Source organism: Myotis myotis, unplaced genomic scaffold (genome assembly GCF_014108235.1).
Source record: "Myotis myotis isolate mMyoMyo1 unplaced genomic scaffold, mMyoMyo1.p scaffold_m19_p_7, whole genome shotgun sequence".
NCBI classification, from domain to species: Eukaryota; Metazoa; Chordata; class Mammalia; order Chiroptera; family Vespertilionidae; genus Myotis; species Myotis myotis.
Genome location: NW_023416379.1, coordinates 5,301,576 through 5,316,699, shown reverse-complemented (window position 1 = coordinate 5,316,699; position 15,124 = coordinate 5,301,576). Strand labels below are relative to the sequence as shown.

General features: G+C 42.7%; 1 protein-coding gene across 3 annotated transcripts in view; it reads left to right on the top strand.

The window, feature by feature from the left end:
• ARID1B (AT-rich interaction domain 1B) overlaps positions 1-15,124 on the top strand; it is a 333,070-nt gene that overhangs the window by 238,067 nt on the left and 79,879 nt on the right. For all 3 annotated transcript variants that reach the window (XM_036317506.1, XM_036317509.1, XM_036317508.1), the window contains one exon: positions 13,229-13,318. In XM_036317506.1, coding sequence (XP_036173399.1) covers positions 13,229-13,318 — 90 coding nt within the window. The remainder of the gene's footprint in view (positions 1-13,228; positions 13,319-15,124) is intronic.

Sequence of the window (15,124 nt, the reverse complement as noted above, 5' to 3'; positions counted from 1 at the left end):
GGTTTGGGGTGGAGCTGGAGAATTTGCATCTGCAGCAAGTTCCTGGAAGCTGGAGAGAAGCTGCTGGTCTGGGAACTCCTGAGCCAAGGAATGAGTGAGGTCAGGCTTCTCAGCGCTGGCTACACAGAACGTCCTGGGGAAAGGCTGGAGCTGGGCTCGCCCAGGGATGCCGGCCACCGGGTCTGACCGGGAGGGACATGGCGCCATCCTCTTCCCAGCTCTCCCTCCAGGTTAACATTATAGCCAAGGTCGGAAGCCGAGAATTCTGAGGGCTGCGCTCGCGGGCCCCAGAGACATAGACACCATGAGCAGCCAGTGGTGTGTGGGTTCTGGAAGCCATGCGAAGAAGAGGTTTCTAGGTTTGGAGAGACACTGTGTCCAGTACTGCCTCACACTGCCCTCCTGCCTGCGGGCGTGTTTGAAAGGAAGTTAATATTCCCAGTTATAATCATGTGTGAGTTCATAGAAGAGTTTAGGGACAAATAGCTTTTTTTTTTTACTTTCTATAAATAAGTTGTGACTCAGTTGAAATCATAATGTCATAATGTCACAGGAAAAAAATTTCTGTGATAAAATAACTTTCACAGTCTTGGGCCTAACTCAGTAATAGAATCCCATATTTTCACCATTATTTTTTTCAGTTCATTTCACACAAAATCTAAGAATCATATTAAATTCTACTTGAAAAAAGGCAAGAATGTTCTTAGAGATCTGAACCTCGTGTGTAGTTTTTCTATGTTATATCATTGCTTTCTGACTCTTTTTAAAAGTTGTTTTATGCCAAGGATTTAGAAGTCTACAGTTTTATCACAAAAAAAGCGCTCAATATTTTGTGTAATTATAAATGAGTAAATTTTTAAACCATTTAAAAAATAGCATATTATTTTAGCACCTAAATTGGCAATTCCATATCTAAACAGAAAATATAAAGAAGCCACGTTGCCTGTAATGCCAGGAGGCAAATTTGTTGGTCCCACATTTATATACACTGTCCTTATTGTCCTCAAATTGCATTATTTAATTCCCAAGTGGACAAGGGGACGTGTTCAGTATTCCGTTCAACACTGCCGCCCATCCCCCGTGTCATATCTCCATTCCTACATCCAATCCCCGCTGCCTGAAACATCTGCCCGCCCCTCCCAGCCTGGCAAACTCCCACTTAGTTCTCAAGACCAAACTCCACTGTCTTTCCAATGATCCCTCCGAGTCCCAGAGAGCCCAGCTGTCCCCCGTGGTTCAGTACCCCGCCCGGGAGACGCTGGGGGCAGCGAGCATGCTTCCTTTTCATGCCCGGTGCCAAGAACAGTACCTGGCAAGTAAGTGGTGCTTAATGAATGTTGACCAAATTGAAGAGCTCACAGTTCTCTTGGAATAAACCAGAATTCAAGAAAAGAGAGTTCTAACATTGATTACTTCTATAACCTTTCCTCCTGTGGGCTCTGCCATCGTGTTTCACAATTTATGGGGCCACTCTATTTCCTCCCCCTCGAAGGAGATTTCACTGAGAGATTACTTTACTTCCTTTCCCCTTAAAACCAGGACCTGAAATCATGGTCCTGAGATCTGTCCATTTAACCAGGTACCTTCGTATGTAGTCTCACCCTGATTCCCATCCTTCACACACACAAATTGCCACACAAATGTTGTCACAAAATTCTGTAATTATTTACTATCCAAAATTTTTATGACCTCATTATTTTAAAAAATGTCTATTATTAATAAGTAACTCTATCTTCAGAGAAAATGGTCACTTGAGAACAGATTGACTGGAGAGTTTTGTCATCACCCAACTGACGTTCCCACTTTCCAAGTCGCCGGTGTCAGCATTGGCTGGATGGAGGGGGGTTGAATCTTAGCCAGGACTGGACTCTGGATTAGAGCAGCACATGAATAACTAGTGGCTCGGTGTACGGATTCATGCACATTGAAAGGAAATTAATTAGAAGAAATATTTTAATACTGCTGTTCACCCTTTCTCTATAATAGAAGTGTCAGAGATGAAAGAAAATTAGTAAAATGTATATGAAAATAATATATAAATTGATTAATAAACAATAACATGATATAACAACAACAAAGACATGATATAAAACAACAAAAACATGATATAAAAACAACATTGGTAAAAACAATGACTGATAAATTGATTAAACTTATTCTAATATCTACCTGTATACCACATTAAGAATAAAAACACTGCCCTAGCTGGTTTGGCTCAGTGGATAGAGCGTTGGCCTGTGGACTGAAGAGTCCCAGGTTTGATTCCAGTCAAGGGCACATGGTCAGGTTGCAGGCTCAATCCCCAGTAAGGGGCGTGCAGGAGGCAGCAGATCTATGATTCTCTCTCATCACTGATGCTTCTGTCTCTCTCTCCCTCTCCCTTTCCCTCTGCAAGCAATAAAAATATTTTTTTAAAAAAGAATAAAAACACTTGCAGAGTGCTTGACTAATTTCCCTTGTGATGAAGTATTTACAACTTTAACGTCACACACTCTTGTAACTGGAGAGAAAGCAACATATAACTGACCATGTCCGAAAACAGGTTCAGGTAGGAACATTCCCACTCTGTCTAGAGTTTGTCCTTGTGACTTATTAATAGTCATCGCAAATGCCGGCATCACGGGAAACTGTCTTCGAATTAATTTAAATGGGAGGCCAGTGTCAGATGGGGACAAATCAATTCTTGGAATCAGAACAACCTCTCCCTCTGCAGATCCTGTTAATACTTCAGCTTTGAGAAACACATGCGTACGATTGGCGCCAGCGAGAGCTTTATATGTATTGCACATGCGTGAGTCAACGTTTATTTTTAAATTGCCAGTGCGCGTCATATGTACCAGCCAGTCGGACGGTCGGTCACTTAGCCTTGTGTGTGTGTGTGTGTGTGTGTGTGTGTGTGTGTGTGTGTGTATATATATATAGGCTCCAGGTATTTGACAGTGACCAGCCGAAGATAAAAGCACCTGTTCATGAGAAAGATCCTTGCTGAACGTTTACTTAACTTCTGAAATAAAAGAATTGATGGAGAATACACGAGGCACGTCTGCACCCTGCACTCTCAGAGCCCCACTCAGTCCCCATGGGGCTGAGCTCAGCCCCTGCCCCTCCGCAGTCTGCGCCACGAGTGTAGCTTTGCCCAGCCAGGCCCTGTCCCTGCTGTACTTTTTCCTGAAGGGACACACCCCTGCGAGCATCGCCGCTGCCTCCCGCCTTGGCCGCCCAAGTGCCCTAAGTAAAAGGTAATACAGCAATGTAAGAGTTGGCTGTGTCCTGAGAAGCTGGACACTCCGTGTGAAGCCTCAGGTCTGTGCCTCAATGCTGTAGCTTTCTGACTCTTACTTTTTAAAAGTTGTTTTATGCCAAGGATTTAGAAGTCTACAGTTTTATCACAAAAAAAAAAAGCGCTCAATATTTTGTGTAATTATAAATGAGTAAATTTTTAAACCATTTAAAAAGTAGCATATTATTTTGGCACCTAAATTGGCAATTCCATATCTAAACAGGAAATATAAAGAAGCCACGTTGCCTGTAATGCCAGGAGGCAAATTTGCTGGTCCCACATGTATATGCACTGTCCTTATTGTCCTCAATTGCATTATTTAGTTCCCAAGCCGTGTATCTTCTCCTCCCTCCTCGCATCCAGAAGCAGCATCAACTGCCCGCGGACTGGCCGTGTGGCCACCTCCAGTGGGAAAGCGAGGGCCCTGGGCCCCACAGCCACGCGGCACTTCTCTGCGTGTTTCCGTTGTAGATGCGGAATGACTCCGAGCGAGTGAGCACCAGTGTGTGGCGTTTCATAGCTGCTCACACTCACAGTAAAGAGTTATCATGACATATTGGGACACAGAATGACAAGAGAGGAGGGAGGCGAGTGAAACTTCCTTTAAAGGAAAGAACACGCCTGGGTTGAAAGAGGCCGGTCTCCACCAGGCGTGCGGAGCAGCGGCGCCACATCTGATCTTCCTCCTGGGGGCCAGGTGGACAGATTGGCAACCCAGTTCGCAGCTTTTCCCCTCTCCCCTTTGTACCGTAAGAGCTGCTAATCGGATCCATGCTGCTGCGACTGCGGTTAGTTATTAGCAGAATAAAAGCAGATTTCTTCAAAAGAACGGGTGGGGAAACGACTATACAAAATTGCAAGGTTGTTAGAATCTTAAATGCACAGCAGTCGGCTTTTCCCCTTATTCTGAATTATACGATGAATACAGTCTTTCATCTGTCACTATGCCCATGTGTTCAGAAGGCAGCCAAATATTAAGCTCCTCAAACAAAAAAGGAATCTTAGAAAGAGGAAAAATATTGAGGAGGAATAAGAATAGGTTAGAGTGGGATAAAATTAGGTTTTGTTTTTATTAATTTGTCCTTGTGAGAAATATAAACTGCCTGCTCTCTGTGGAGTGCCCTCCCCCCCGCCCTCGCCTCAGAGCCGGGATCAGAGCGGGGTTCGCTGGAAGCTGTGCCGAGCCCGCCGCCCTGCCTGGCGGGCGTGAGCTGCTCTGTCCAGCACACGTGCACTGCCGCCACCCACAGGCACGAGTCTGTGCGCCAGAGGCCGCCATGGCTCAGCTGAGCTTAAAGCTGTTGGAGATGGTGTGATTTACCCACTGCGGCAGAGCTGCCGGGGAGCAGAGAACGTCAGGTGATGGAGCTGGGAAGAGGGCGGCGGCCAGGTGGAGCCGCGTGCTTCAGGCCGCCCCGCCTGTAGGCCGGATGGAATCAGACCCAAGGCTTCCTTCCCTCCGCCTGGGCGGTCCGGTCCACACTGCGAACACGGTCTTTTCAGGCGGAGAACGTCGTATGTCAATGTTGTTGGACTCTGGTTTATCCTGAATCAGAGCTTGTGGTGACCTCAGCAGTGCACCCAAAACTGGTTTCCTTGAGTCCCTGACCCAGCTGTTGGAGCCTGAGTGAGAGCCTTTTCACTTTCCTGCCTCGATTTCTCCGTAGAAGGGTCTACCCCAAAGGCCTCGAATGAGTTTTAGGGAATCCGACCATTACACTGACTTCCATATGAAATGTTAGGTAGCTTTCGTTTATTTGATTCGTAAAAGAGGGCAATTGGGAAAATGGTGGCTTGAATCCATTGGGCTAAATGAAATAATGATGTATTATAACTAGTTGGTCTTTGTAATAAAAACAAAGTACTGGTAGTGCAGGCCCTGTGAAGGCGTGGTTCTTCCATAGAGCGACCACGTTCGCTTTTGTTTCTACTCCTCTGTGGTGGACTCTAGCAGGGAGGTTAACAAAGAGACTCCAAGCCCCGGACTGCAGCGGCGGGCGGGGGGAGTCGAAAAGGTTGATCCGCAGGTGCAGGTGCATGACTAGAGGGAAGATAGGTGCCTCCTGGATAGGTTCTGCCTCGTGCGGGGCATCATGGGAATTTCCTCATTGTCATGGTGGCTAGGCAGCATACAAGTCAGACACACCTCTGCAGCCCTGGTTTATCGGTATTTTTAAGACCCAATGGCACATCAGCAAACCGCTTATAAACATCAATTGGTTGCCTCCCATGTGTGCCCTGACCAGGGATGGGGAGTGTGTCAGGTTTATGTGTCATTATTCTTAAGCAATACCATTTGATGTTTATTTGACTTCATGAGCAAGTATCCCTGAATGTTTCTTTACTGACATTATCCTTCAGAATAGGAGACAGCAACTACAACCTTTGGGCCAAATCCAGCTTGCCACCTATTTTTGTAAATAAAGTTTTATTCGTGCTGTTTTGTTTACATATTGTGTATGACTGCTTTTGCACCACAGCAGCTGAGTTGAATAGTTGTAACAGAGAACATATGGCCTGCGAAGCTTAAAATATTTACTATCTGGCAATTTACAGAAAGAGTTGGCCTATTCCAGATCTAAAATAATAAGGTAAAACTACATAATTACGAATAACTCATAAAGGTTTAATTAGCTGTCAGTCCAGTCATGGTTTTGTAGATCTGTACCTTTTAGTACTCACTACCCCACCATCTTGCTCTATGAAGTGTACCAAACTAGAATATATCCATGTCTCAGTTCATCCACTGTAAATTAGGCATTACTGGATGTGTACTAATTTACCAACAATATACATAATAGCCTGTTTACACCCATTTCTGTTATATACCAAAATCCCAATGTTTTTTACTAAAGATACTCAGTTTGATTATCTTGATTCAGTTCTTAAAAGCTATTTTTAGTTAGAAAATTTTTCCTCAAAACCTATCATAGTGCAAAAATTAAAAACATTAGAAAACAAAACCCAATAGTACATTAAGAAAATAAGGCACCACAGCTAAGTGAGATTTATTCCAGGAATGCAAGGTTGGTTCAATATAAATAACTCCATTAATATTTTATACTATATAAATAGTCTTAATAGGAAATATTAGGAAATAATAGGAAAATATTATTACCTTTAATAAAATTCAGTACCCAATTATGATTACATCTCAAGGAAATACAGTGGGGCCTTGACTTACGAGTTTAATTCGTTCCGAGACCGAGCTCGTTAAGGAGCTCGTCAACTCAAAGTACTCTGTCAACTCAATGCAAAAAATCGGGGGAGAGACAGCTGGTATCTCAAAAAACTCGTTAGTCGGGACACTCGTAAGTCAAGGCCCCACTGTAGCAGTGAAGTGATACTTGTCACCATAGTAAAGTATATGTGCTTTAGTTTTAAAGGTAATGGAAAATTATTAGATTTCCACTACAATACAAAGAAGGCAAGATGATCGCTATCTCCCCTACTATGCAACACTGTTCTAGAGATGTTGGCTAGTGCAGCTAGACAAGAGAGCTCTCAAAGGCATACAAATGGCACAGAAGAGATAAAACTGCCTTTATTTACAGATGTATAATAGTAAACCCAGGAAACTACAGAGAATTAATGATAAATTTAATTGGAACTAAAAATCCAGTGCAGTGGCAGCAAGACATAAAATTAACATAGAAAAAACAATAGCATTCCTCTATACAGGCAATAAGCACTTAAAAGACATACTAGCAGAGAAAATCCTATTTATAATGGCAACAAAGATTAAATGCTTAGGAATAAACTTAACATAAAATGTGCAAAACTTTTGTGCACCTGAAAGAAACCAAAGAAGACTTAACAGTCGGCCTGCAGACTGAAGGGTCCCAGATTCGATTCCGGCCAAGGGCACATGCCTGGGTTGCGGGCTTGATCCCCAGTAAGGGGGCGTGCAGGGGGCGGCCGCTCAATGATTCTCTCTCTCATCATGTTTCTATCGCGTTCTCTCCCTCTCCCTTCCTCTCTGCAATCAATAAAGATATATTTTTTTAAAAAATTGGAAATCACCTAAGTGCCGTCCATAGTAGAGTGGTTGGACAGACTGTGGAACACTAGCACAAAGGCGTGTGTAGACCTACATAAAAGTGAAGAGACTGTTATAACCTGATAGGAAATATTTCCCAGGACGTGCTGTGCTGCTAAGTGAAAAAAGCAAAGCCCCAAGATAGCTAAGATTTGCTATCCTTTATGGAAGGAAGAAGATATTGTAAGAGAAGATGCAGGTATCTTCTCATTTATACAAAAAAATATATAGTGGGAGGGGAACCCAAAAACTAAGGAGAATGGTTATTTATAGAGGGCAGGTGGCAAAGGGGTGGAAAGAAGGAGAAATGGGAGCAGCAGATAGCAGGGATGAGGGGTAAATAACTTCTGCATATGCCTCTTTGTAGGATGCTGACTTTTAGGCCCATAGAAGTATTTCACATATCCCCAAAATATCAAAACAGATCCAATTCGGATGTAGAGGGAACTCAGAATGGAATACAAGCCCTACTAATTGGCTCTGTGGTTTTACAAAGATATAGGTTAGTAATTCTGAAAGTACTTTGTATGTATATTAAAATTTAATAAATAAATAAACTGATTTAGATAATGAGAATTGGGATTTTTACCATTGGAGAAAGGAGTTATAAACAAGGAAAAGGACAAGGCTAAAATGTATTTTCTATTTTTGGGTTGGAATTAGAGGAATTTGAATAAGCTCATGGTTTCATACACACAATACACAATTAAATACTGAATTTCCGAGGTGTGTATGTGCAGGTTAGTGTGCATACAAATATTTCCTATCTGTTCATTGAGAGGGTCTAACACCCCAGAAAAATGAGCAGACATGGTGCCCAGGTCTTCGTCTCTGAAGCCATTCTCCGTACAGAGAACCATGGCTCCCAGGAAAAGTGGCTGATTCCAGGGCTGGGGCTGGGAAGATAGAAAACGGGCCTGGAGCAGCTTGTGATTCCATGAAGTAAAGATTCCAATGGCCAGAGCTGGAACAATTTGAGCAGCGAAGTAATGCCAATGTTGGATTTGAATCCATAGAATAAAATAAACGTCCATGAGTTTATTAGTTTTTTGTTCTTGTGATATTACCATGACTTAATTTATCCTCTTAAAGCAATACCCATTAATTCCCCCATAGTTTCCATGGCCAGGAGTTTAGGCACAGCTCAGCTGGGCCCGCTGCTCAGGGTCTCAGGAGGCTGCAGTGTTGGATGGTCCGTGTCCCACCTGGAGGCTAGCTCGGGAGGATCTGCCTCCAGTCTCTCAGATTATGGGAGGAATTCATTTCCTGTGCTTGTGAGGCCCTCGGGTTCTGCAGGCTGCCTGTCCTTGCCGCGTGGCTCAGCTCACTTCATGGAAGCCTGCTCTTCGAGGCCATCCGGAGCATGCCGGCACAGCACAGGCCTGGGTCCTCCTGTAAAGTCAGGCCTACCCGGATCCTCTCCCTGTTGACTATTTCAGAGCCATCCGATTCAGGACTTGACCGCTGCAGAATCCCGTTAGCCTCCATACGATTTAGGGGTGATATTTTATCACTTTTGTTATTTCTTTGCTTAGAAGCCAGGTCACAGGTTCTGCCCTCAGTCAAGAGTGTGGCTCACTGGCAGTCGTCCTGTAGTGTGCCTGCCACAGTGAGTTCCATGGATGGAAGCAGCCTAGTAAACACACACACAGATGGGCAAGAGGAGAGTTCTTCCTTGCAGCAGACTCCTGTTAGTAAATGTGGAAGGAAAGAGGGAAGGAAAGGGTCGCCATTGGCAAACACCGTGGTGATGACTGTGCAGACAAGACTCTCCAATGGATGAAAAAGTTAGTGGGTGCAAGTTTGAGGGGACACAGGGTTTGCATCGCCCTTGAGATACTTACCATCTACAAAGGGCAAAATAGTGACTTGACATCGGAGGAACTTGGTAGGCACCAACTTTACCAAGTATTGAAGGTAAACATCACCAGAAATGACACGTGAGAATGTCTTGAACCCCTGGACAAATGAAGTGAGGATCTGAGGGCGAGAATATGTGATCAGTGCTCTTCAAAAATGTCAAGGTCATAAAAGGAAAGACTGGTCTTTAACGACTGTAGGAGACTTAAAAAGAACTCAGTGCAATGTGAGATCCTGGAGAGGAAAAAAGACAGTAAGTGGGAAATTGGTGAAATTCAAATAGGTCTTTAGTTAACAATATTGCACCATGCTAAGTTCCTTGTGGTAGTTATTTGATTATTATATACGATGAGAACACTAGGGGAGTTAAGGGATATAAGAGAACTTTTTGTCCTAGTTTTATAACAGTTCTAAGTCTAAAAAAATTAAAAATAAAAGATTTTTTTAATAAAAATTCATAGCATAACGTGTTGAGAGTCAAATGTGAAAGTCAGCAAAAAGTACAAATTCGGCTGACTTATTGATGTTTCATTCTTAGTTTGAGCAAAATCTTGCACACTATTGTATATGCATGGTCATTGGAGAATGGGAAAAACTTTTTATTGAAAAACCATAGGCCCTAGCCAGTTTGGCTCAGTGGATAGAATGAAGGGTCCTGGGTTCGATTTCAATCAATGGTACATACCTCAGTTGCAGACTGGATCCCCAGCCCTGGTTGGGGTGTGTAGGAGGCAACCCGTCAATGTCTCTCTCTCACGTTGGTGTTTCTCTCTCTCTGCCCTTCCCCTTCCCTTCCACTCTCTCCGAAAATCAATGCAAAAAATGTTCTCAGGTGAGGATTAGCAAAAAATAAAATAAAAAGTCATAGGATGGCCTGGCTGGTATGGCTCAGTGGTTGAGTGTCAACCTATGAACCAGGAGGTCACCATTCAATTCCCAGTTGGGGCACATGCCCAGGTTGCAGGTTCGATCCCCAGTGTGGGGTGTGCAGGAGGCAGCCAATCAGTGATTCTCATCATTAATGTTTCTATCTCTCCCGCTCTTCTTTCTTCTTTGAAATCAATAAAAAGTACATTTTAAAAAAATCATAGTATGGACTTCTGCTGAGAATCAAAAGTAAATAGTCATTGGAGAATAAATACCTAAGTGTAAAGTGGTAGAATTTACTCCAACTCATAGCATGGGTTTTTCCAGTTGTAATTTTTTTCCCATTGTGCTTAACATCTTTATAGACATAGACAAGGGGAAACATGGACTTTCTCTAAAACTATTTTAATGTTAAAGCCTACTTATAAGTTAGTTTGTTCACTGTGCATGGCAGTATTCTCTTTTAAAATAATTACCAAACCTTTATTTTACTTATGCCAAAAATACGTCATAAAAATCCATGGTTCTGAAGGTGTTTAACTTAATTCGGTTGGTGCAAAGGGTTTGGAATTGTCTTCTTCACATGGAAATTGGACACAAATGCATCTTCAGCATCGTGATTCTCAAAGGTCTTCTGATTCAGCATCTGCTCTAACTGGCCTATCCCTGGGCTTAAGGGAGAATGAAGGCATTTCTTAGTAACTATGACACTGTGATGGGAAAATGGGGGTAAAGGCAAATGGGGAATTTAAAACGGCTTGGGCAAACCCGTTTTTACCATGAAGAGTTCGTGTCTGTTTCTTTAAAGGATGGATTTAGTACATAAATTATCTCATGGCTTTAAACAGCTATGTCTTAGCGCCAGCCAACCAATAGCACTGCGTGGGTGTGGCAGGATTTTATGAATTCATGATGGTTTCAAACAGCCTTTTTTCTTTTTAGTTGAATTGCCTGTAAGAGCAGTGCCCTGGGCATGCATCGTGTAGATGGTGGTGTCCTCTGTTAACGCAGAATTGCAGACGCAGAATTGCAGTTTGTTTTCACTGTTGTGAGTCTGTGCATCCAGCCGTGCAGAAACAGTCATTGTGATGTGAGCACTTGTCCTCGGGGAGCCGATTCCCTGGTGACGTTTTAGAAGTCAGGATTTGGCTGCAGAGTGCTTTAAATGTCTAAATGGACTTTCGATTGGGGCCTTGGGGTAGTGCATAGGAAAGCCGTGACCCACAGCAACTGCTGTGTACCTGTAGCCAAGTTGGTGACCAGTGTTTCCCCTTGAAGTTGTTTCGTCCAGAACATGAAGTGTTTACATTTGATTAGTTGGTATTCATGCTAATTTACTCCACCTGTCTGAGGCAGTGTCTGTGCTGCTTGTCTGGTCTTTCATCCTTCAGTTGTGGCTCTGACTTAGGAGGAGCGCCTCCTAGTGGTGACTGGAAATTCAAGTCTTGGTTTTCACTTTATCTGAAGACGAGAGTGGCAGCTGACCCCAGGAAGGCTCAGAAATGCATTCATAAGCTTTACATTCTTTTCTAAAAGTGAGACGCCGAAACTCCCAAAAACAATGAGAATTTTTATGATTATATTTTAACTATTTCTAGCCTGTCTGGGTAGAAAATCATTTTCCCGCCTCTCTGGCTGTCACAGATGCAACCGTTTCTAGAACTAGTAATGAGTGACGTCCTCAGAGACTCAGAACTCGCTCTTGCTGGTCTGGACTCGCTGCCTGGCCAAGCAGATGCCGTGGTGCCAACACGGAAGGTTGTCGTTCAGTGTGAAACACCAGGGTCATTGGTGGGGATCACAGTACGTTAATTTCCTTCTCTGCGCAACTGTGGTTCTCAGCTCTGTCCAAAGTGGAGGAGGCGGTCCTGTGGTGTCAGAGCCACTATTTGTTTGATCTAACAGGCTCGAGTCTCCATACCAGGGAGATAGTTATGTATATTTTTGTCTTTCCAATTTGTTTTAGCAAAGGGAGGGGCTAGAACAGAGATGGCGAACCTTTTGAACTCGGCATGTCAGCATTTTGAAAAACCCTAACTTAACTCTGGTGCCGTGTCACATATAGAAATTTTTTGATATTTGCAACCATAGTAAGACAAAGATTTATATTTTTGATATTTACTTTATATATTTAAATGCCATTAACAAAGAAAAATCAACCAAAAAAATGAGTTCGCGTGTCACCTCTGACACGCGTGGCATAGGTTCGCCATCACTGGGCTAGAAGATAAAATAGCATGCCTTGAGGTCTGTGCTAAGTTGAACTGCCTTTTTTATTCTATATTTTTATTATAGAAATACATATAAACCTCTGAGCCAGAGAGTTGAGATCATCAAGTACCTGTGATGATTCTTAAATTTCAAAACCTGTCTCTGCCTTCACATGATTCATTGTCTCTCCTTAATTAATAAGTAAGAAGCATCTTTTCCTTTGATTCAGATTAAGGGTATTAAATAACCAGTATTTGTTATGCTAATGGAGGGATTAAAGGAGTAAAAGACATTCCTCTGTCTAGGAGCTTACCTTATAGTTTGAGAAGACAAACTGGACACACGTTAGGTACATGGAAACCAAATAGATGTGATTGCTTTATTAGCAATAAAGATCAAGAGAGATGCAGATGCTGTCTCCTTCTTTGGTGATAACATACACTATATTTTGTAGTCCTGTTATTATGTTTTTTAATGGAGATCTCCTAAGTTTATGTTAAATCTCTGATTAGTTACAAAGGGTTTTTACACATCAGTTACTATTACAACATTGAATAAATATTAACAATGAGAAACTGTGGGCCGCCATCACGCCTGCCCACTTAGAGACCAGATTAAACTCAGGAGGAAGCGTTTAGTTCGCCAGTCTTGGATTTTGTGAAAAGCAGTGAAGAAGGGTGTGCCAGGAAATTTCAGCTTCTCATTGATTTGCTCTGAGTTTGGGAACTCATCCAGTAAAAATTGAACTTTTCTGGAGATCATTTACTAAATATGTTTATGCATCTTTCCTCTTCATTTTACACACCAAAAAAAGTGTGAAATATTATGCTTTTTGAGCTCTTTTTCTATGTGGGGGGTCGTGCCTTTTGTGATAAGAAAGATTAAATAAAAATGTAACTGTGCCTTGGTGTTGCACAATTGCATCATTAATGCAAAGGGTTCCTCATCCCTCTTCCCCTCCTGTTTTGCAGGCAGTCAGATGCCCCCCCAGCCTCCTGGGAGCCAGTCAGAATCCAGTTCCCATCCTGCCCTGAGCCAGTCACCAATGCCACAGGAAAGAGGTGAGTCTTCAGTTTATGTTGGCCATATTTCTCATTGTGAGTATATGGGGCTTCTACAAATTTGCTTACCCATTCATATCCTTGTAAATAATTTTAAAGGATGTTGTTTCCTCATCAGATGAACGAAACAAATAAGAACCTTACATGTAACAACAAATATGGGGGGAAAGGATGCTTTCTTGCAAATTGGGTGAAATTTTACCAGAGTACTGTTCAAGATTCAAAGCATATATATGTCCGCATAGCAGCCCGAAGCGGTTTATACATAACTCTAGTCCGATATTTGACTTAGCTGTGTAAAAATGACCATTAACGATTCAATTTGGATAGTGGTTCTAACGAGTAAAATGTTAGTGAGGGTGTTTACCTGATTTGATCAATATTTGTTCCATGACATTTAATACTAAAAGTTTAAACACACAGTAAGACCTTGTGTTAAAAATTACCGGATCTTAGAACTGGAACATCTTGAAAGATCAGGGAGTCCATCACCTCCACTTACAGAGAAGAAAGTGGGGCCTTAGAGGTTCTTCCCTGTGACTTCCTCTTTCTCAGAGGCTAGTTGGAGCCAGAGCCAGAGGAAAGGACTTTCCTGCAGCCCTTGAGCATTCAAGTTTTCTTACACGCAAACCCTTTGACCCTCAGCTCAGTTCTGATGTTGACCTCCAGGTGTCACTGCCTCTGGCCTTCATTTGTTGACATCTGGGTATTTTCTTCCCTCCGGTAGCCAAGCGACTTTGGTTAGTGGTGGTGCAGTGATTTTAATCCACATTAGTGGAGATGGGTTCACAAGCCTGCAGCACCATCCGTGCTGGGCCAGATTACTGCGCTGCTGGGAGTCAGGCTAGCCCCTCCCCCCACAGGAGGTGCCACCCTCCTGCAGGTCCCCTCCCTCTCACACTTGCCCCCAAGGCAAGTCTGTAGCTTGGTAGCTAATATTTAAAGGTTCCTGACCCCTAATATTTATAATTATTTCTATATGAGTTATATATGACTTGCTACTGGTTAGAATTATAAGGTTCAGTTATTTTACAGGTTAAAAACTCAGTAGCATGTTGCTTAGAAAGTAATGCCAGTGAAAAGATGGCTTAGCCTTACCTACACATCATTTGTGTTGAAATGACTGTTTAGTAGGAATACAATGAAATTTTGATTTTCTAATACGTTTACATATTTAACATTTTTGTTATCATCTAATGCAGGGGTCCTCAAACTTTTTAAACAGGGGGCCAGTTCACTGTCCCTCAGACCGTTGGAGGGCCGGACTATAGTTTAAAAAAAAAACACTATGAACAAATTCCTATGCACATATCTTATTTTGAAGTAAAAAAACAAAATGGGAACAAATACAATATTTGTATTTGCATGTGGCCCGCGGGCCGTAGTTTGAAGACCCCTGATCTAATATATAGTTAATACTTTCATTTACTTATCAAGTTACTACAGTATGTTTTAGTGATGGAATCGTTGATGGATGGTTCCCAAACTTTAGGGTGCATAAGGAGCGCCTGGAGAGCACGTTGAAATAGGTTGTTAGGCCACACCCCAGATGCCGCTTTCTGTGGGTCTGAGGTGGGACACTTAACATCTGCATTTCTGACAAGTTCCAGGTGTTGCTGATGCTGCCAATCCGAGGACCCTACTTTGAGGCCACTGCTTCCTAACGCCACTATAATGAGTTTCATAAGGGTGCAATGTGTGCATTTGTTGCTCTAAACTTCCCTCTGTGGCTCCTATAAATCATTCTTGTAGCTCATCCTCTCTGTTGCCAGTTTGTGTGACTTCCTTGTGGAGCTGGCCATCCGG